Source organism: Pinus tabuliformis, chromosome J (assembly GCF_031772625.1).
Source record: "Pinus tabuliformis cultivar Carrire ecotype Pingquan chromosome J, CPIR1, whole genome shotgun sequence".
Classification (NCBI taxonomy): Eukaryota; Viridiplantae; Streptophyta; class Pinopsida; order Pinales; family Pinaceae; genus Pinus; species Pinus tabuliformis.
Window position 1 is genome coordinate 101,209,432 of NC_142295.1, and position 23,134 is coordinate 101,232,565.

The window sequence follows — 23,134 nt, forward strand, 5'->3', positions numbered from 1 at the left end:
TGATAGATGAGATCATGGGCAACATGATGCAAGGGCAGCATGATGTATGAGATCATGGGCGGCATGTACATGGGCAGCGTGATGTATGATATCATGAGCAACATGATGATGCATGATGCAACATGATGGTGCTACACAGTAAGGTGCAGCAAATGGACGAGATGCAGAACAATGATAGGTGAAGGAGTCACCTTGGAGAATCAGTTGAAGCAGAATGTCTTCAACTGATCTCATCGTTATACGAAATGATCTATGCTAGATCTAGATAAGTCAAAGTGTTGACTTCTGTTGTAAATGTACTATCTCTCTCTCTCTCTTTCTCTACTGAACTTTGAAGAACATAAAAGAAGAATTGATCAAGGGTTTCCCCACACATTGTGGGGTTTGTCCCTGTCATGCGCCACATCTTGTGTCCTCTTGTCTTGGCTTGTCTTCTGCGATTTATATTTATGTTCTATCTAGAGTTTAATTTATGCTGATGTGATTGCTAATATGGAAAAGAAATTAAATAAATTGCTCTAGCATAGAACATACCTAAAATTAACACATACCCACCCAGGTGTTCTTCAAGTATGCCCTACTAGGACTATTCTCATATTGGGTTCCCGGCCCTCAAGAATATCGGTCCCCTTGCCTACTCTTGTCTTGGATGCCCTACCACATCCTCAAAGAGTGTCAGATGCCAGATGTTTACACAATCCTCCATTCTTTCTTCCAAACTTAAGACAAGAATGTTGTGTCTAACTCTCCCTCTTAACCAAGGACGAGTTCCAAGTTTCTCTTCACTCAGAAACTTGCTCAAGTTCCTTTACTCATAGGAACCTCCCAGAGCTCCCTCTTACCCAGGGACTCTATCATCAGTGCTTTATAGGGTCTTCTAGTTGACTGATGATCCAAGACTTCGATGTCATCAATTTTCTCCATATGTAGGGTTCAACCATCCATTACTTTCCTCTGTCATGTCATCCCGGAAAGTATCCTCCTTGGCTTTACATCTGGGACTTCCCTCGTAGGGCCATCTATCTTCACCTTTTTCTTCAACGGTGATTCACAAGGTACATAGTTGTGACATCCTTCACAACTCTCCTTACCTTGGCCCTGCACACATACCCAAAATTTTCCAAGAGGTCAGACACCAAAAACAAATCACATGTTACCTTTTGGTGATGGCCTTTTTCTAGTGACATCTCCTTGTAGGTATCAACATCCTGTATACATGTTGACACATCTCCCAACGATATCTGTTGTCAAGGGTCTTCATCTTTTCAGACTTCCATCAGAGTCTTCACATCATTCCAGGAGATTTCCTGGTCAAGTCTTCCTGATCCTCTGGATGTTGATTGCCTTCATCATGGTTGCATAATTCACGATCTCTTCCATCCTCACATCTTTCATTCCCAGGAGCTTTCAATCAGAGTTCTTCAATTGTGATCAACTACCTCATACTTTATATGAGGACATATTATGTTGATTTCATCTATTGTGACTTAAGTCTTTCAGCATCCTTTCAGAGGAGGAGATCTTTTCCCTTTTGATCATGCTCGATCTATGTTACCTGCAACCATATGACATGATATTACAATATTAAACAAATACAAGCATACATACCTCATTATTCCTTCAGGCTTCTTTCAGCAGCTTTCTTGATTGAACGGATCTTCAATCCCTTGATCTGCTTCATCATGTCATCAGTCCTTCATCTCATGATTTCCATAAGTTGGAATTCCTGATGAAGCTCTTGCTGCCTTCCCAGACTAGGGGATCCTCCGCTGAGGTTTCTATCAGAGACTCTTCAGGATCTAGTATATCCCTATCTGGCAAATGTTCCCTTTGTCCTGGATGACTTCTTCCTTTCCTTTGATATTCAATGAGATTCCCAAGAGCTATGTTCTTCATGATTCCCATGTGAGCTCTTACTTCCATGATGCCACGATGCATCTTCTTACCATGATCATATCTGCAAGGATTTCTGATAGGATCCTTTTGAGAGGGACACCATCTCATTCATAATGGAGATCTATTATTCCCTCTTTCCCTAATCCCTTTCTTCAGCTTCCTCCATAGCAATATTTTGTCAACCTTTCCTTTGCACATATTTGAGTCCTTTGTCTTTCTATATTCAGTATAGAGACCACAAACTATTGATCTAGGTAACCTTCTTGTTCATGGACATTCATTACCTTTCTTGTCAATATCAATATCAATGATGACTATTCTCTCATCATTTGTCCAAGATCTCGTAACTGAGATTTCATGAAGATATTTCTTCATTCTTCTTTACTACATTTCAGATAATATATCCTCTAGTATTTCAAGTATCCTTCTTATGTCTCCTTTCTTAAGAGTTCTCATGAATTCAAAGGAGACCTTGATGTACTGACTTCTCTAAGGATTATAACAATATTTTTCATTCCATGCAAGAACCTTAATGACCCATCCAATATATAGGTCTTCTTGCAATCATAAAAACAAACTTGATTATAAAATGAAAAAGGTACTTACTTGATTGTGAAGATGAAATCTTCACCTTGATCAAGTTGGCAGAGTTAGAGTAGACATATTGGTACTTCTTTCGATTGAGATCTTTGATAGGCAAATTGCCTTCCTTGAGTAGGAATTTGAAATGTTCTTTATTGAAAGGATCCAATCACAAGAATGTTGAGATAATGCTATGATGTGGATTGTGGAAGACACCAAAGTTGTTGCTATAAACCAGAGTTCTGAATACTTCGTCTTCAGATTATTGATCTCCAAAACCCTTGTTGTAGTTGACTATAGTTGTAGACTACTTCTTGGACTTCGATCCTCTTTGAAATGGTGTCGTCTTTGAGATACAAGATCTTGTTGTTGTAGATTGTCTCCTTGATCAGTCATCCTTGTGTTTACAGACTAATGTTGTAGACTAGGGTTTGATCAAGGTAGAGATCTTGATACTCTTTAGCTTGCTACGCTTGAAACTTGATGATGGCATGTCTCTTTTCTGCCCTCTCTTTGACTTCTAAACCAATCCCTCTGATACCATGTTGAAGAATCTAGGGCATTCAGAAAATACAATGATTCTTCATTACATGATAACAATTTGTGAAGTATTTATATAATTTATCTTAGCTTGATGTTTCCATTATTATTAGTGTGTGTATGTTAGCTTCATCAAACTGCTATCAAGACAAAAGAGACAAGAACACAAATATTTGGCTTTCTGCCAAGGCCAAAACCTCTCCCTCTTGGAGAGGAAAAGCCACACCAAATTCTTCTTATATAGATTCCAACTGACGAATACCAAGACCATGACCCTCGACACATTCTGCCACTCCAAGACCAAGACATCACTACTCTTCTCTATCACTGCTAAGATCTCCATCATTGTTGCACCATTGAAGCCATCACTATTGAGATCTTCTCTGTTGCTTCTTTCAACGAGGTTCATTGAGATCTTCACTGTGACTATCACCATGATGACTGATTCATCATATCTACATCAATGTACTCTAGCTGGGCTTATCGTCACACTGATTGTGACCATGTTGAGAGTGTAATCCAAAAATTGTGACGATCCTTGTCACCCTTTTCTTGTTATGTTGAGACAGTAATTCTTTTCACTGCTATTCACTGTGTTGTAACCCTTGTTACTTTCGTTGGGTCTCCTTCTCATTATACCAAGATCACTACAAAAATCGTTTGGATCCTCTTCAGTATGTCAAGACTATAGTAACGTTGTTTAGAGATCACTGAGATACATATCGAGATCACAAGGAGGCAGATCCGAATATGATTAGGATTGCGTCTTTGATTTTACTGATGTTGTAGCCAAGTACATCATTGCACTGGAGTCTGTTGGGGTATGCGAGGTAGTAGATACATTTACATATATAAGCCGAGACTATTAGCAATACTGTACTGAGATACAAATCAAGACAGATTCGTATACTGTGAGATCTAACAAGATTACATGTACAGAGATGTCGAGATTGTTATGCCAATACTGTGTCCTTATCTGCAGTGCTCTCTCCAACATCCATCCGAGATCTACTAGGTATGCTGAGTATGAGATCTCTGCTCCATCCATTCGAGATCCATCTTGACTGCACCTACAGGTATGCCAAGAATAAGATCTAGCCCAGAACTTAAGTCAATGTTGCGTCCTCATCCGAAGTCATTCATGCATCCGAGATCTGGCCATGACTGCACCTAATACCCAACCGAGGTGCAGTCAAACCCTAATGCGGATCTGCTCCTTCATGCGAGATTTCAGAGGAATGCGTGAATTCCCTTGTGTGATTTGCGTTGACCCTAAGTGGGTATTTATAGTGGTTTGTGCCTCTATAATGAGCCAACGTGAATTCATGAACCGTCATGACTATTTCCTTAAGCCAACGTGACTTCCATTTATTTAATTAATTCTGTTTTGGAGCCGACATAAAGAATTCCTTCTTTTTTTCGCTTGCAGACTTCTTGGAGGATCATGCTTGGTCTTTGAAGGGCTTCTACACATTTCGCAGACTAAGGTACATTACACAAGGCTCATAAAGAGCTTCTCAATACATGACATGACTCTTTGACATATAAATAAAATCCTAAAGACATCAAGAAGAAGTCTTTGACCTAATTACATTTCTTTCTAATGAAACCCAAGATATACAAGAATAATTTATTTACAAAGATCATGTCATTATGAAGATCGAACCTAGTTACATTTTCTGCAACACAAGGTACATAAAGGGCTTGGTCCTATTAATTACATGCTAGTTTGCTACCCTCGTACATGAAAAACTGGAACGGAAACATTATAAAACCCCAACCCTGAAACCCTGAAAAATGTTAAATCTGTTGGATTTTGAGTGGGATCTAAAGTTCTACTTTCTCCATATGAAATCCAATGAGGTCCAAACCACTCTCAAACATCCTGAGTCATTTCATGGTAAGTTAAAAATTTAAGTAAAAGGATAAAAATGAAATATAAAGGAGAACATCACTTCAAAACCTTTGAGAGCTCCAAAATTGTTATTGAATTGCATGAGAATGAGGTTAATCAATTTCAGGATGTTTTTTCTCACAAGACACGTGTCCAAATTTTGGGACACCAATAGAGCTCGTGTCCGACACGACTCAAACTCGTGTCCTACGAATAGGACACGCGTCTAACTCGTGTCAAACTTGAATTGTGTCGAGCACGCAAGATTCCCGACATGGGGGGGGGCACATGTCCGACAACTTAGCCTAAACTAGGGCACAGACCAGTCTTAAATAGACCTTCCTTGATTCGTCCAACAGCCCTTGGCCTCTTCTTGGTTGTTCTCTTAACCTCCTTTGTTACCATGTTTATTTTCTTAAGACAAATTGATCTTCTAATCTGATAATTACTTTCTAATGATTTCTTAATCAAGTCATCTTATATCAACTATATCATTAAGCAATTATACATAGAAAATCTCAAAAATAACGCAATAATGACAATAGGATCATAAAGAGACAGCCAAGCACAAAAGAGAAAAAATTTGCCCTGGGAAACCCAAACTCAAGAGAAAACCCAGCAATATTTTCTACGAGAAATTGTTCAATTCAGCAAAGTACAATCTGATATTTCAAGTCAAACTTGGTCAACCCAGACCAGTGATCTAGCATAGGTCAAACCTGGTCAAACAATCCAAAATTCGGCCCTCCTACAGCTGCTCAGAAACTCAGTCAATCTGGTCAAACAGGCTGAAAATCGCACCTCCTGCAACAACCCAGAAATTCAGTTAAACAGCAGCCAGAAAACTTCATCAAACAGTGGCAGAACAGACTCAATCAATGCTGATAAATAGGCAACTTCTGTACTTGGTCAACCTCCGAAATTCTCCTCCTTAACTTGCACATGTGAACAGAAAAATAGATGATGTGCTGTCGATCCGAATTGGTCTCCAAGTGAGGAGGTCGAGTGCCAATATATATTCTTCTTTTGCTGCCCAAGGGGCATGTCCTTTTGCTGGGCCAACTTGAACTTTTGGGGCCTACTTATTCAAATTTTAAATATAATTTACCCTCCTTTTCATGGTCCGACTTGTAGCTGGGGAATACCTCCCACAGCTACACAACAATCAACAGGATATAGCTTAGGGCGACTTAATAAAAATCTTGCTCCAGCTTCAAAAAGAAGTTCAAAGTTGAGGAACAAATGGTTGGAAGTTGGAAATTGGTAGGATTGATAAAGTGGAGATGTAGTCGACCATGGAATCATTCATTCATTGAAAGCATCCTCCCACAGGTTTATCTACTAATAAATTATAAGAATATCATTAATTCAAAAGGTCTATCATTAAATATCCACTAGGACAACTTTGTGAATTCTGGCATCCAGGATAGGGACCTTTTGGATGCTACCGTTGATATGCAAAGTTGCAATCAACTCTGAACCAGCATTATATCCCAAGACCAGAGGAGTTCGTACAAGGTTGTTTGGAGAATGGAATCAAAATATGGTAATTATAATCTGAAGCAGGGTGCAAACCATTCCAATCACAATTGGTTGAAGACATGACAATCAGTGTGACGGGTTTAATTGGCATGTCAACTCCGAAATGATTACTGCCCTAAATCAGCTATTTGTTGTTTGCTGCAAAAACTTGGTGATTTTTGGCCAATTTTTGCTGATATTGAGTTAAAAAACAGCACTCAGGGATGCTAGACTCACATAAAGTCAGAATTTGGTACTCTTTTTGTCTATTTTCACTTCTCGTCATCATTCCAAGGAGGCAGAACTTCAATTCAGCATACAATTAGAGGGCAAAGGCAGTGCTTCATCCATCACAAAGATATTTCCTTGGATTCAGCAATGATTACCATTAGATTCTTTGCAGCTCTTTACCAAAAACAAGTATATCTCAGGTATGATTTTCCTCATTTCCATGCAGATTTCTACAAGAAGATGTCATTTATTCATAGATTAATCTATCGTATAAAGTGTCTCTGGGTCTAATCTTTGTGCCCTAGGTTGCAATTTTCTTCCATCAACATGCCAAGAACTTGGACATTTTTTGGGCGTATGGGAACCTATTGAAGGGCAAGGTGGCAGGGTCAAATGCAAACTTTGGCCAATGTTTTATTCAGAGGGATTTCTTGTCTAAAAAGCTGCATAACAAGACTCCAAGGCAGAAATGCGGAGCCATGTCCACATGTCACCTTAAATATTCACGCACAATCTAAAGTTGGCATCAAAGAAATTATGAAGAAAAAAAAAAAGAAGCCTAGTTCTATTGATTGAAATTCCAAGAGGTGAAATAACAAAAGAAAACTGCTATGCATATTTCCTTGAGAGGAACGGAAAGCGACATGTGGACAAATGCTTCTACAGGCTATGTCCCAACTCTTAATGCCAAGTCACCATTCCTTGCTCAAACTTCAAAGAACAAAACCTGGGGCACAACCTGTTGGACACCTAATCCTCTAAGGGTTGGTGTGGAAGCTGAATAGTCTAAGGAAGTCCAAGAGACCTTGGAATACGAAACCAAAGGTCATATGAATGTACTATAAATGTATATCATTTGTTAATAATAGACACACTCTCATGCTTAACTTTAATATTCTGTTGCTGCCATGTATATGTCAATGTTTTTAAAACCAGAACCGGTGACCAGACTGGTCCACCTAATGAACCAATTTACTGACCGGAACCAGTCTAACCGGGACTGGTTTGGTCTAAACGAACCGGTTTTAGAAAAATACATTAAATAATTATTTTTTAATGAAACATAACTATTTTTAAGATTTAAAACCATGATTCCAAGCCAATAGAGACAAAATATGCAAAGTTTGCTCATTTATATACCATGTAAAGATGAATATATCAAAATGGCACAGAGTGCAATACATATCATCAACAAAATAGCAAAATACATAAGCAATGAGGCTCTAAATGGCCTATAAAGTCCAAAAACAATGTTGCAAGCTATGAGGCCATTGGCCTACTACAAGTCTACAGTGTACACATGATCAATCATCAAGTTCATCACCACTACTAGCCACAGGATCATCATCAGGAGCTACATAGACATCATCTGGTTCAGAGTCTGAGGATGCCTCAACCTGATCTGCAACCTCAATATCAATGCCACCAATAACAATAGAAATGGACCTAATGGAAGCACGAGTTTGTCGACCTACACGACTAGTGCCTTCCATTGGTCCTTTGCCTTTCCTTGATGCCGCTACTGATCCTGGTTCTGTGCCGCCACATACTCTGCTTCATCCCCCACTAAAGCCATGTCGATATCAAACTCAGCGTCAAACACAAGATCTTCAGTCTCCTCCACCCATTCTGATGTTGGATCAATATCGTCCAACAAAATGGGATCTAGATCAAGTGTTTTGTTCATAATTTGGTTCCTCCTCAGTCGAAGGTTGTATTGCACGAAAACAAGATCATTTAACCGTTTTTGATCCAAACGGTTTCTCTTCTTCGTGTGTATGCGCTCAAAAACAGACCAATTGCGATCACAACCTGAAGCACTGTAAGTTTGACTAAGGACTCTAATTGCAAACCTTTGCAATTGAGGACACTGGCCACCAAATGACTCCCACCAATGTGCTGCAAAGAAAAATACATTAATTAGTAACTTAGTTTATAATTTGAATTGTAAAGAACGTAAACAATTTTAACTTGAAAAGAAAAACAAATTGGAAATTGGAATTGCTTACCTGGTTGGTCCACATCTCTTTCCATCTTTGCCAAGTTTTTGCCAAAGGTACCACCTGCCATAGTGAAAACAGTAAGTTGTCTATGTATGTCCAATTGGTCTGCATGGGTAGGGACCATGCGCTCCAATTAATCAATCAATCCAGCTCTGACCTCCCCATCATGCAGATCTCCTAGCCGATTTTTATAATGATACTTTGGGTTCAAAAATTACCATGTTGCATGTATAGGATGACAAAGTTGATTGTTCCATCTGTTATCAATGATCTCCCATATACGAGCATATTTAGCTAACCTGTCCTTGTAAGTTGCTCGTACCTGCTCCTTTGCCTGATCCATAGCCTCATAAATGTAGCCCATGGCCAATTTTTCCCCATCCACCATCCTTAGCACCTTAACAAGGGGCTTGGTAATTTTCACAAGCTCTACAGACCTTTTCCAAAAATAATTGTCTAACACTTTCTTTTTGATGTCTTTTCCATCTTGTCTACGAGCCCACCGAGATTCAAACCATTCTTCAAAAGAAAACATTTTCTGCAAGTTTTTATGTTGACCATTGAGACATTGCAACGTGAGGAAGTGAGTTGCAAATCTCGTAATTGCAGGCCTAACAAGCTCTTTGCCCCCAGTGTTTTTCCTCATTAGGCTCAATACCCATGAGTGGTTGTAAAGGTATTTTGTAATGCACTTGGCATGCTCTATAGTGTTTTTTACCCACTCCACTTTGCCTATGTCCTCAAGCATGAGGTTTATGCAATGTGCAGCACATGGAGTCCAAAATATGGTCTTATATTTGGACTCGAGCATCTTTCCAACAAGAACATGGTTTGAGGCATTATTAGCGATGACCTGCACAACACGCTGCTCCCCAACTTCCTAAATAATGTCATCCAAAGGCTCAAATAGAAGGGTTGCATCCTTCACCTTATCAAATGCATCAACTGATCTCAAAAACATGGTTCCTTGAGGGCAAGAAACAAGGAAATTAATGATAGTGCGGTTCTTTCCATCGGGTCCATCCATCTGACATGATGGAACAACCTGTTTTCAGCCATGAATCCTTAAACTCAACCAAATACTCATCAATGGAAGATATCTCTTTTTGCAAAAGAGCTCCCCTCAAGTCATGCATACTAAGGCCTTTGAAGCCTTTTCCTGCAGTTATAACAGAGTCCCACATAGCTTGGTAATAAGGTGAGGGAGCAGCATTAAATGGGATATCTTAATCATACCACCATCTAGCAATGTATTAATGAGAAGTTTCTTTGCATTGTTTTTTCCAATGTTGATCCAAAGTGGGTTGACAACTTGGCTGGGAGGAAGTGGGATTAGAAGAGGCAATGTTGGCAGAAGATGAGAAAAAACTTTGGATGTTTGTTCTCTTTGTTCCTTTTGATGGTTGGCCACAAGAAGGATGAAGATAGTGAAAGGGGTCATTGGTGGAAGGGATAGAAGTTGAGTCTTGAATCTCATAATCATCATACCCACTCTCTTTCATGGCTTCTAATAATTCCCTCTTCCTTGCAATGTCATCTTGGATGGCCTTCTCCCTAGCCTTATCCTCATAAAACTTTTCAAGCTTGGAAATGTATTCTGCCCTAATAGGACCTAACACTGCATTTGGTGCATCACATGGCTTTACTTGGCCTCTTACCCCAGCCAAGTGTTGTTTCAATCTAAGAATCCTCTCACCTCCAATAGATTTATGGCATAATTTGCATATCATTTTTCCATCAATTACATCACAACGAGCCCATGCACTGTCCTTTCCTTTTGGAGCCATGTTTGCATGAAATAATTACAATTTGCAAAGAAATCTGCCATTTAGAAAAAAAAATGCAGCGAAGCAACATGGAAAACCAAAGCTAAATTTAGGAAAACAAATGTACATGCAAGCTACAAAATTTGATAGCATAGAACTAGAGATTTGATAGCATAGATGATAGAAGTGAGAAGTTTATAAATTTATAACACATAAAAAAATTTAATTCATGGACAACAATCAAATGAGGAATTTTCAAGTGAAAATCCTTACCTGAAAAACCAAACTAGCTTCCTTAGCCTCCTCTTGAAGATGCCAACTCCACTGACAACTACAAACTATCTCCAAAATAGCTCCAACTCCAACTCCAAGATGACTACTCCCGCAAAAACTCAACACTCTCCAAGCTCACAAACAAACTCACAAACACTCATAAACACTCCAAATCAAATGTGCCAGACAAATGAGAGGGAGAGGGGCCTCTTAAAGGCTTGGAGAGGGTGTTTTGGAGGGAAATCACCCTTAGTTTCCCTCCAAAACCCCTAAACCTCATTGAGAAACGTGCTGAGTGGGGCCTCGGTTGTTCCTGGCCAGTTTAGGACAGAACCGACTGGTTTGCTACAAACCAGCCAGTTCCGTCCTAAACCAGCCGATTAGGACCGGTCAGGGCCATTTTTCCGCCATCCAGCCTCTTAAACCCGGTTTTTTCTTTGGTTCCAACCGGTGGGCGTGCTAACCGACCGGTTAGACCGGTAACTGGTTAGCTAGGCCGGATTTTAAAACTATACTATGTGTTTAACATGGTATCAGAGCGGGCGTACTCCTGCCCTGCTCATATTTGAGCCACTTGTTTTATGGCCTTTCTGTGCAGGTCATTTCTGCCATCAGTTCTACATTTCATGAATGTTTTCTCAGCGAAATTATAGCTGCAACCTCTGCCATTGTTCCATTCTTTGCAGGTTATCAAATATGATTAATTCATTCACTGCATTCTAACACCTAGTCTCATTCACTGCATTGTAAAACCTATGCTTCGCTCTCCATAATCTTCCAGAATTTCGAGACAAAACCGTGAAGCCTTGTATATTCAACCACTGAATTCCACCAAAACCATTTTCAGTGCCTGTTGGAGAAGAAGAAAAAATTTGCACGGGAAGAAGAAACGTCAAATCTTGGAAGCAAAAGAACGTTGGATACCGTCATGATCTTAATGGACCGCCAATCCCTGCTAAGAATGAATCACTGCAGCCATGACCATGAGAAATGGTGACAACACTCCTCCTAGCGCTAGAAGGAGAAGAATTTCGACATCTTCGCTTTGAGGAAAGAAATGATATTTGACATTGCCGCAGAAGGAATGAAGGGAACGAGCTAGGCAAAGGAATTGGGAGCGATAAAAAAATGGTAAGGGTTCTGAGTAATTTCACTATAATTCTCTCACAGCTACACAGGTCAATTATATAAATATCGAAGGGACTGAAAAGGTCAAACAAACTATTGTAATAGAGCCGAGAGGACTAAGACTCTGTAATTTCCATTTTTTTGAATATCACAGTCGATTAATATTAATGATTAATATTGAGCTTAAGCGTCTTTATTAAAATATGAATTAAGCACGTGGGTAGTATTCGGCAAGTGGTAAGCGGTATCTCGCGCGCCCTAAAGGCTGGAAATGGTATTCCTAAATTTCACGCGATTAACCTTAGCGGGCGACACGTAGCACGAGAAAACCACTTTTCTCGCGCGCTCTCGACCAGATATCGGTCGTGCAAGATTTCACGCGAGATTGCACGACAGTCGTTCGATTGGACGGGTCCCATCGACGGTGGAGATCGTCCAGGTTAGTTGGTGAGCGGACGACGCGATATCCGTTGGATCTGGAGAAGTGAGATCAACGGCATGGATTGAAGCGCTTGATAAAAGGAGAAGTCAACAAGGGACCGACAGTGATTGGTCAGACAAGCGGGACCCTCAGGGGAAAATAACATGTTGCGGATAGAACTGTTATTATTGTGTGCATGCCTATTTCATACTGCACACTGTCCGACTGACCTCTCTCAGCTAGATTTGTGCTGGAGGTTGAACGTTGTGCATTGAAACCAAAACTGGCACGCCATTTGGTATGTTATTGCAGTTGGTATGTTATTACTCATAAGTTGATTGATATTATGTTGTGATGAAGTGTTGTGTATAAACGTTGTGTATGCACAGTTATTACCTTAGATATGCACAGTTATTACAGTTGCAGTATATTCGTTTAACGCCATACCATTTCTCCGCATTACCATACCTCCTCCCACTGCAAACGACTCTTGGCATTCCTCAGTTCCATCTTTGGATTCTCTGCCTCCACCGGCGGCTCTTTCAACACTATATGCACAATTATTACCACCAAACGCTACCGCTCTCCATCCAGTCAACACGTTGTCTCCATATATAATGTTGTCTCCCCATATATAGCATTGGTATATATACAACGAAACGTCAAATCTTGGAAGCAAAAGAACGTTGGATACCGCCGTGGTCTTAATGGACCGCCAATCCCTGCTAAGAATGAATCACTACAGCCATGACCATGAGAAATGGTGACAACACTCCTCCTAGCGCTAGAAGGAGAAGAATTTCGACATCTTCGCTTTGAGGAAAGAAATGATATTCGACACTGCCGCAGAAGGAATGAAGGGAACGAGCTAGGCAAAGGAATTGGGAGCGATAAAAAATGGTAAGGGTTTTGAGTAATTTCACTATAATTCTCTCACAGCTACACAAGTCAACTATATAAATATCGAAGGGACTGAAAAGGTCAGACAAACTATTGTAATAGAGCCGAGAGGACTAAGACTCTGTAATTTCCATTTTTTTGAATATCACAGTCGATTAATATCAATGATTAATATTGAGCTTAAGCGTCTTTATTAAAATATGAATTAAGCACGTGGGTAGTATTCGGCAAGTGATAAGCGATATCTCGCGCGCCCTAAAGGTTGGAAATGGTATTCCTAAATTTCACGCGATTAACCTTAGCGGGCGACACGTAGCACGAGAAAACCACTTTTCTCGCGCGCTCTCGACCAGATATCGGTCGTGCAAGATTTCACGCGAGATTGCACGACAGTCATTCGATTGGACGGGTCCCATCGACAGTGGAGATCGTCCAGGTTAGTTGGTGAGCGGACGACGCGATATCCGTTGGATCTGGAGAAGTGAGATCAACGACATGGATTGAAGCGCTTGATAAAAGGAGAAGTCAACAAGGGACCGACAGTGATTGGTCAGACAAGCGGGACCCTTAGGGGAAAATAACATGTTGCGGATAGAACTGCTATTATCGTGTGCATGACTATTTCATACTGCACACTGTCTGACTGACCTCTCTCAGCTAGATTTGTGCTGGAGGTTGAACGTTGTGCACTGAAACCAAAACTGGCACGCAATTTGGTATGTTATTACTCATAAGTTGATTGATATTATGTTGTGATGAAGTGTTGTGTATAAACGTTGTGTATGCACAGTTATTACCTCAGATACGCACAGTTATTACAGTTGCAGTATATTCGTTTAACGCCATACCATTTCTCCGCATTACCATACCTCCTCCCACTGCAAACGACTCTTGGCATTCCTCAGTTCCATCTTTGGATTCTCTGCCTCCACCGGCGGCTCTTTCAACACTATATGCACAATTATTACCACCAAACACTACCGCTCTCCATCCTGTCAACACGTTGTCTCCATATATAATGTTGTCTCCCCATATATAGCGTTGGTATATATACAACACTGTTTGGCTTTAACATCTACTCCATTTAGTGCAGCATCTACCCCAGCATTTTGGAGCAACACAACATTTGGAAGCACTCGATCTCCTTTTGGTCAGAGTTCGGCTTTTGGAGCTCAGTCAACAACTCCAACATTTGGCAGCCTGAGATTTAGACAAACTACCTTTGGTGGACAGCGCAAAGGTAGTAGAGTGGCACCGTATACAAGTACAAATGAGGCGAAGTCAAGTCGCACATGGAAGATCAACGATGTAGAAAGAATTAAACAGCAAAGAACGGGAACTGTCGGATCAGCCAGATCAACAGACATGATTGATAGAATAAGATCAGCAGAGATCTTATCGTGCAAAATAAAGTCAAGAAGTGAAGGGATCAGATTAAACCACGTGACAACAAAATAATGGAGCGGTCTACGAAAGCAGTAAGTAGTATCTCGCGCGGTCTCAAAATGGTAAACGATATTTTACAAATTCACGCGATTAACCTAAGGGGTTGACACGTAGCACACCCAAAACAACTTTTCTCGCGTTCTTTCAAAGTATTACCTATCGTGCTTGTTATCGCGCGATATGGCGTGATCACCATTGGATTGAGGTAGGAGAAATACACTGTGGAGATTCGCCAGGCTAGTTGGCGCGAGTTATTGCGTGATAACCGTCGAATTGAGGAATGAGATCGACGGAGAAGATTTAATGCGCTAAGGAGAGCATCGATATATGTGCAAAGGTTTGTGGAATGGAAGAAAGGTAAGGTTTAAGTGTGGTTTATGAAATATTTCTATTATAATAGAAATAAGCAGGATTAATGTATTATGGTTTAAGTTGAGTTTTAACCAAAGTCTAAAATCCATGGTGTGGTTAATATGCGTAGGTAATAAGAATTAACCAAAGATTATGAAGGATTTATAAGGTTCCGCTCAAAGGTTTATAAAGGTCCAGACTTTGGATAGTTAAATCAAACGTTTCCGCATAGAGTAATCCATGGTGTGGTTAATATGCGCAGGTAATAAGAATTAACCAAAGATTATGAAGGATTTATAAGGTTCCGCTCAAAGGTTTATAAAGGTCCAGACTTTGGATAGTTAAATCAAACGTTTCCGCATAGAGTTTATTAAAGGAGCATTAAACCTTGACTTGTGAAGACCGTGTATACTCCCGCAAAAGCTTTGTGCATTGATGAATTCTTATGCCGTGAGTACATGTTGTTGGACACAACTACTCTTTCAGCCGGAGATAGCTTTGATGAGCTAACGAGATTGGGTGCCAGAACTCGGTCTATTGCAGATGCTATTACTCAGATTATCAATGTCAGCTTTGGTGTGTGTCAGATATGTGCATACTTAGTTATAAAGATGATTGCATCTGTGAATATTGAATGAAAAGATGTTTTGAACTATCAGACAAATCTCATTTGCAAAGAAAGTAGAAGATTGGCTTTTCTTTTGCACAGTGTGAGTAATTTGAGAAGTAAGTGCATTGAAGCACCATTTGCTGCGTTGAAATTAGTACTGGGTTGTCTGCTACAATGACTTGGTGATATTGGTACCCTGCTACTCATCTAATAGTTCAGCTATTTATCATTTTATAGGTCAATTTGTGGTTGAAGATAACATCATTTCTCTGACTATATTGGTTTGAAATGGATCGAATGGATGATTTATTGAAACTACTGAATAATTTAGTACATTCCATTGTTGATAAGATGGTTAAAATCAACAAAACCTCTCTTTCCAATATTAAAATGTGTCTGCAAAATGCACAAGAGAATATTGAGTTTTTGCAGCTTGAGACAAAGCTACAGGAAGAGGAGTTACAACAGAATAGACATCATTCTGAACCTGTTTCTATTCAAAAGATTGAAACAGACTCCCATAAACAGCAAGACAATAATGTTACAGTTGATTCAGATCCAGTGCCTAATAAAGCAGCAAAATTACATGCAGATGCAGAAGTTCAATTTGCACTTCCCAAGCCCATCATCAGACCTTGGGAAGAGCTTGTCAGCGACAAGCACAGAACAGGTCTTGGATATGATAAGGAGGTTTCCTTTCATATTCCAGAGTACTCAAAGCTTGTTTAGTTTCAGAGTGTTGGATTTCTTTATGACAGTTCACCTTCAGCTGTTCCAGATTCTGCTCCTCTTCCATAGCAGCAACAACAAGTCATTAAATGCCAACACTATGACTGAGTTGGCCATATGAAAGATCACTGTTTTGATCTTCATCCATGTAAGCACTGTCATAAAACCAGTCATTCTTCAAACAGTTGCTTCAGAAACAAACCTCCTGCAAGAACAAAGATTCATCTTGGATGGATCGCTTCTTGGCAATGGGCATCAATAGCCAAGAAGATATTCCAGTCATATGTCATAACTTGTTCTAGAGTGTTGAACAATCTTGCAGTTGAATTTTCTCCATCATCTCACCTTGTATTTGACAGGGAGGGTAATGATGATCATCTACAAGCTTCAAAGCCACATCAAGTGAGCCTGAGCCACAACCTGCCATACCAGATTCAGAGTTGTAGCCTGAGACAAATATGCCCCTGAGCATGCCTTCAGTCAGTGATACCTCTTCAAAGAATTGGAGACACTTCCTCTAGCAAAAGACTTCAGCTTCTTGCCAGTTTTGGAAGAGTTCCAAGAATTACATTAAGCATTCCAGAGTTGTTGGTAATCCTTAAACCATCACATGTTGAGACCTCCCTTTCATGGTTGAAGGTTTCCCTCTTCAAAACATTAGGAGCACTTTCTCTAGAAGAAGACCTCAGCTTCATGCCAGACTTGGAAGAGTTCTGGGAACTGCACTAAGCGTTCCAGTGTTGGTGGTCATCCTTAAACCACCGCCCTTTATACCAACATTTCAAAGAGCACATTCAACCTAGTGTTGCCATGCATTTTTGCACGTTTTGTATTACAGCTCTCTTCTTAGACTCATGCATAACCCTTCGGATCAAGAGGGGGAATGTTGGACACCTAATCCTTTAAGGGTTGGTGTGGAAGCTGAATAGTCTAAAGAAGTCCAAGAGACCTTGAAATACGAAACCAAAGGTCATATGAATGTACTATAAATGTATATCATTTGTTAATAATAGACACACTCTCATGCTTATCTTTAATATTCTGTTGCTGCCATGTATGTGTTTAACACAACCTTCCATCCATTTTTCTTACTAAAAGAAAATGAAAAGGAAAAAAGTGGAAGGGATTGTGGGCAGATGTTTCCTGTGGAATGCCATACCCTTCGGCGGTGCCAAAAAACTCATTCTGTCAAGCGACGTTCAATATTGTTGTTGTTGGGCCTATATATAAAACCCCTATGTATGATGAATTGAGTGGGCCAATTCTTCAAAATGAAATAAAAATAAAAATAAAAATGATTGCGTGACTAGATTAAAAGAGTTGAAAAAATTGTGGGAGAAAAATTGAAAACCTACTGCACAGTTATATCAGACAGCTGGACAGGATGACAATACCAAGACCCCATTAAATATCTTAGTTTGCATGTTTACGAAATCTGTTGATGCATCTACTCATGGTAGAAATGCTATATTGTTGTAAAATTTGTTGGATAATTTCATAGTGGGGATAAGTGTGGAGTCTATTGTTCAAATCATAACAAATAATGTGGCTCATAAAGTGGCAACTAGTAGAATGTTAATAAAGCAACACCCCACATTATTTTTGGACTCAATTGAGATTGTTCAAAACATAGGTTGGATCAGGATTCTACCATAATCAAATTGCTAATGTTCACACATCTATGTGGACCCTTAAGGCTCTATAGAGTCTTGGAGTACAAAAAGCATCAAATTATAATCAAAGCACTCATGTTTGCACATCTATATGGATCATCTAGTGTGGGAGGTATGGTCTGCTAGGTTTTATTAGCAGGAACCTTGAATTTTGTAACAATTAAACACTGCTATAGGTGTCTTGATAACTGAAAAACACCCCAAATTCCACCTTCTACAAGTGAGGTCTAGTCACTAGTGAGAATGAATCCACCACCAAACATCTTATATTGGGGGTTCCACTTTAATTTTTTATGCTAAAATATAAGTTAATGTTGATATTTACCTGAACTAACTTTAAGAATAAAGATCAAAAGGCAGATACAATTCCATTAGCTGCTTCTCTTTCGTTCTTTTTTAACCATTTGAAGTTTGGAATGAAAGAAATACTTCTGGAGCCTTTTCCATCTTTGGAAATGCTGTTTCAAAAATTGAAAAGGTAATTTACAAAAACGAAAATGGCTCGAAAATATCTCAATGGCAATTCCAAGTTATTTCACACAAGTTTCCATCCCTAAAACAGGGAATGATGTTTCCAGCAAACCAAGGTGGCATTTCTAGTAACACAGGTTATCATAAATGTTGCAGCCAATACATCTCTTTCACACATCTTGAAATCATATCAGATTACAATTTATTACACCCCTTGTTGGAAATACTGAGAGGGGGGAGTGAATCAGTATTTATTAATTTTTGTTCTAGTGATTGTCAAAAGCATATATAGATATGTATATGTATACACAGAACACAGAAATCGACAGCTGGAATAAATGCTTTTATTAAGACTCAAGACAGTGCAATGAAATAAATACAATATAAGTATATCTGACTGTGAATAGTTGCCAAGCTCCAACTTGGACTTCAGTGAGGCTCCAACCTCCCAGAGCACCAACTCTGTTTTGCCAAGACACCAATCTTGGACTTTAGGAGCACCAACTCCCAAGGACTTCAATCTTGTTCAGTTCTGAGGCTCCAACCTCTTGGGCTCCAACCCAACCTTGATATAAACTGGTTCTGCTGCTTCTGCCTCTGCTACTTCTGCTGCCTCTACAGTCTCTGCTGCTTCTGTTGCCTCTACAGTCTCTGCTGCTTCTGTTGCCTCTGCACCCTCTGCTGGTTCTTCACCACCACAACAGCAACCAGCAGTCCTCTATTTTTGTTGTTTTTATACATTCCATCCCTTTGTTCATTCGTTTCCTCTTTCTCACTGGCTGTTTGGCTTCCTTTCTCCGCAGGCTCTTGGGCTTCCTCAACGCTCGCTTATCCTGTCAGTTTCCTCTGTCTAATCGTTTGCTTCTTCAGCTTCCCACTTTCGGTTTCATCTGTCTATCGAACGTTCCAATATTCACAGGACACGTACAAGAGGAAGAGAGGCCGCATACACCCAGTTGTCATAGCTTAACGGACAGCCACGTCCCAATCGCAATCATTATCGCCAGAGTCAGTCTCCTGAACTATCGGGAGCATTATCGTATGCATTTTTGCCTCAGAGGCGCGCGCAGGCCAAATATCAAATTACACAGGAAATATATGAAAAAACAGGCGACAGTGCTAAAGGGCGGACTTCAAGGATCATAGCACCCGTATCTATAATGTATCGGGTCCGCAGCATTCATCGCAATCGGCGATCGCAAAGGGCCGATGGCCGATGGGCCAATCCACTTGTGGATGCGATATTGCATTGAACCCTGTTTTATATGCCCGTCGGGTCCGTTCCTTTCATCGCTATCGGCAATCGCAACATAACTGCAATCATCGATAGCCGATGCAATGAACCGGATGCGATATATTATTCAATCAAACTTTGATATGCCATCGGGTCCGCGTATATTGTCGCAATCGGAGGCAGGGCCTTTACCACTCCCGATACCCGCTCCGAAATGCCGGATGCGATATATTATAAACTGTTTTTAATGAGTCCATCGGGTCCATGCCTCTATCGCAATCGGGGACTGCCCTTGGCGGAGGTCCGATGCGATATCGCTATCGGCAATCGCAATGGCCCACTTGACACTGTATCGCCGCTCCCGAAGTTCCGATGCGACATTGTGTGCCGGACCCGATATGGCTTCAACACTTCCGTGAATAAGGTTTCAAATCCGCCGATAGTGTTAAAGCTTATGTACACGCCTTAGCCTCCGTTTGCGCCTCCGATAGTGTTAAACATATATATATGCATAGTTTTTGTTGCCGATGGTGTATTTGCATATATAACCAAGACTTCCGCCTCTGTTTGCATTATATGCATATTTATATGGTTTTTAACCGCCGATAATGATAAAGCATACATACATGGGTTTTACAGGCCCGATAACATAACTGGATATATCTATGTGAGTTCTGCTCCCGATGGCTGTGTATGCTCCCGATAGGCTCTCGATAGGCTCCCGATAGCTGTGTATGCTCCCGATAGGCATGTATGGCTCTGTTTGCTGCATTTGCTCCTCCGATGGCTCCTCTTGCTCCGATATGCTCCGATAGCTCCTCTTCTTTGGGTTTTCTCCTCCGATGGCTCCTCTTGTAGCTCCTCTTGCTCCAGTGTGGCTCCTCTGGCTTGTTGAAATATTAATTTCACCTGCGCATTTATTTTTACAAAACAACTGAAGAAAACCACCAAGCTCATCGGACCGCTTTTGCTGTGAAAGTGGTATTCCGTAAATCTCACCCGATGCAATAAAATTTTGCCACGCGTCAACTGTACTTTTCACAAAACCACTTTCTATCGGGACGTAACATTCGTTCTGTTTGGGCGAGCGATGATCGTTGGATTAGTATGAAGATTGTTCGCTGTCGGATCGAAGTCAAAGCTGGGTACGGTCAGACAAATCCCCAACATGGCTTGGCCTGCTCCTATGTGGCTCTGTCTCCTCCTCTTGAATATTGACATCAATGACAATCTGTGTCCAACACCCCTAAACGGTCATGCTGGTTTAACAACCTAACCCTTAACCTCAACATCTAAATGTTACATTTGGTCACATGTCACTAATATAAAGAGAACATTAGACTAATATTTGTAATTCCTAAATATTGTTTAAGTTCTAATACTCCAACAATTTGTTCCATGTGATCAGGTTTTATTAACAACGTGACACTGAGTATGTGGGCTTTAGCTTGAAAAATATATGCTGTCCACAGTAACAGATTATGTGATGTTTTAAGTAGGCAAAGGTTGGATGAGTTAGAGCAAGATTTGGATTGACGTTTTGGTACAAAATTCCCTCATGGTGTAAGGCCAATGTGGCTCATTCTGAGGCCAAATTTTTATTTGTATGAATCTTTTGTATAATTCACTCCTTTGTTACTCGAGAAAAATATGAAAATGTAATATACTGTTCAGAAATTGTTCACTTGCCTGAATACTTCAACCCTTAGGATACTCATTTAAACAAATCAGGTAAATGTCTCAAATGTTAAGATGAGAAAGATTTACAATTCTCAAACCCTTCACTTACAGGTCCAGAACTGGTATCACTTTGATACCATGTACGAATTTAGGGTGCATCTGTGTACAAAGAATCAAACATGAATGTAAATGAAAATAAAGAATGAATGTTTATCAACGATGTTCCAGCCAATATCTCCTTCACACATGCCTTTACATCATATTACATTACAACTTATAACAACCCCAAGTGATTATAATGGTTTAACAACCTGACTTCGAACCACAACATCTAACAGTTCAATTTGGTCACATGTCATTAATATAAAGTGACCATTATACAAATATTTGTAATCAATACTCCAACAATTGGTTCGATGTGATCAGGTCTTATGTACACTAAGTTCGTTGGCTTTAGATTGAAAGATATATGCTGTCTAGAGTAACAGTGAGCAGGAAAAGATTGGATGAGCATGAGCAAGAATTAGATTGGTGCTTCAGTACACAATCCCTCAGTGATTTTAGGTTTAAGTCCAATATGGCTTACTTTTAGGACAAATTTTTATTTTGATGAATTATTAGTATAATGCAATTCTTCGTTATTGGAGAAAATTAAGAAAAAGGAGTAAACAATTCAGGAATTGTTCGCATGACTGAATACTTGAAAAATAAGGCACTAGCTGACAGAAAATAGATCCTATCCAAATCCTAGGATTACAAAGATAGTACTTTAAATTTACAATTACAAATATTAAAAAGCAACAAATCTTACCAAGGCTTCACACAAAAATCCTCAGTGATAATACTGCAAGCATACAGGCTCTCAAGGGTCCTGGTCATCTTCTCTTTCCGTTGATCTCCCATATAATCTTCATCTTCTTTGTAAACATCGGAATCCTTTCCACACTCACTAATTATTGCAGTGTAATTTTCAAGGCCCGTATTCCTCAAGATTGTGGAATATTTCAAATACCTGACCAGATTGAAATATCATATAAGAACAAAACAAAACTTTACAAAACTCAAACCTCCATTAAAAAAAGAGTAAATAATCACCAATAATAGACCTAGCTACACAACAAATGAAAATATTAGGATCAAAGGAAGATACTCATTTGCTGAAACAAAGTCTGTTATCTTACTCAGGTCTGTTGCACCTTTTTAGAGTAAATAATGATACTTCCAAGAAATAAAACACCACTGCTTCAATACAGGGGTCAGACAGACACACTGAAACAAGGAACATTTTAGCATGGATATTTCCACAGTCAATAAATTCTTGATGATGAGGACTTCTGGAGAACATACGTTTGTGACACACAGTTCTCCAGAAGTCGTCATCATCAACAAGGAACATTTAACAAGACATAAGATCCGTGTTAGGAACAAGGCATGGCATAACATGATTAACGAGAAAACAACACGAAAAATCCCCAGTGAAAAAAATGTGCACAAATAAAATGGCTCAATCCCCTCTCTTTTTGAAAATCTGCCTAACATAAAATCATTAGTATGGAAGCTAAGAAACATTAAATGTAATTATTGAATTACATTAGTCTAGTTGTTAGCTTCGGATTGCCTTTTCCTCTTTCAATTAGATTGATGAGCTGAATTATAAAAATAACTTGATGCTCATATTTATTTAAATAACTAGTTTAGATAAGATAAGATAATTATATTTATGTCCAACTAATGACCACAAAGGAGGTCAAAGGGACTGTTGAGTACAATGATGTCCATACATCT

The 23,134-nt window shown here is 39.7% G+C and overlaps 1 protein-coding gene across 3 annotated transcripts in view; it reads right to left on the reverse strand.

The window, feature by feature from the left end:
• Positions 1–23,134, reverse strand: part of LOC149225714 (uncharacterized) — a 250,618-nt gene that overhangs the window by 190,871 nt on the left and 36,613 nt on the right. For all 3 annotated transcript variants that reach the window (XM_089377289.1, XM_089377287.1, XM_089377288.1), the window contains exon 2: positions 22,161–22,361. In XM_089377289.1, the coding sequence (XP_089233415.1) occupies positions 22,161–22,361 (201 nt within the window). The remainder of the gene's footprint in view (positions 1–22,160; positions 22,362–23,134) is intronic.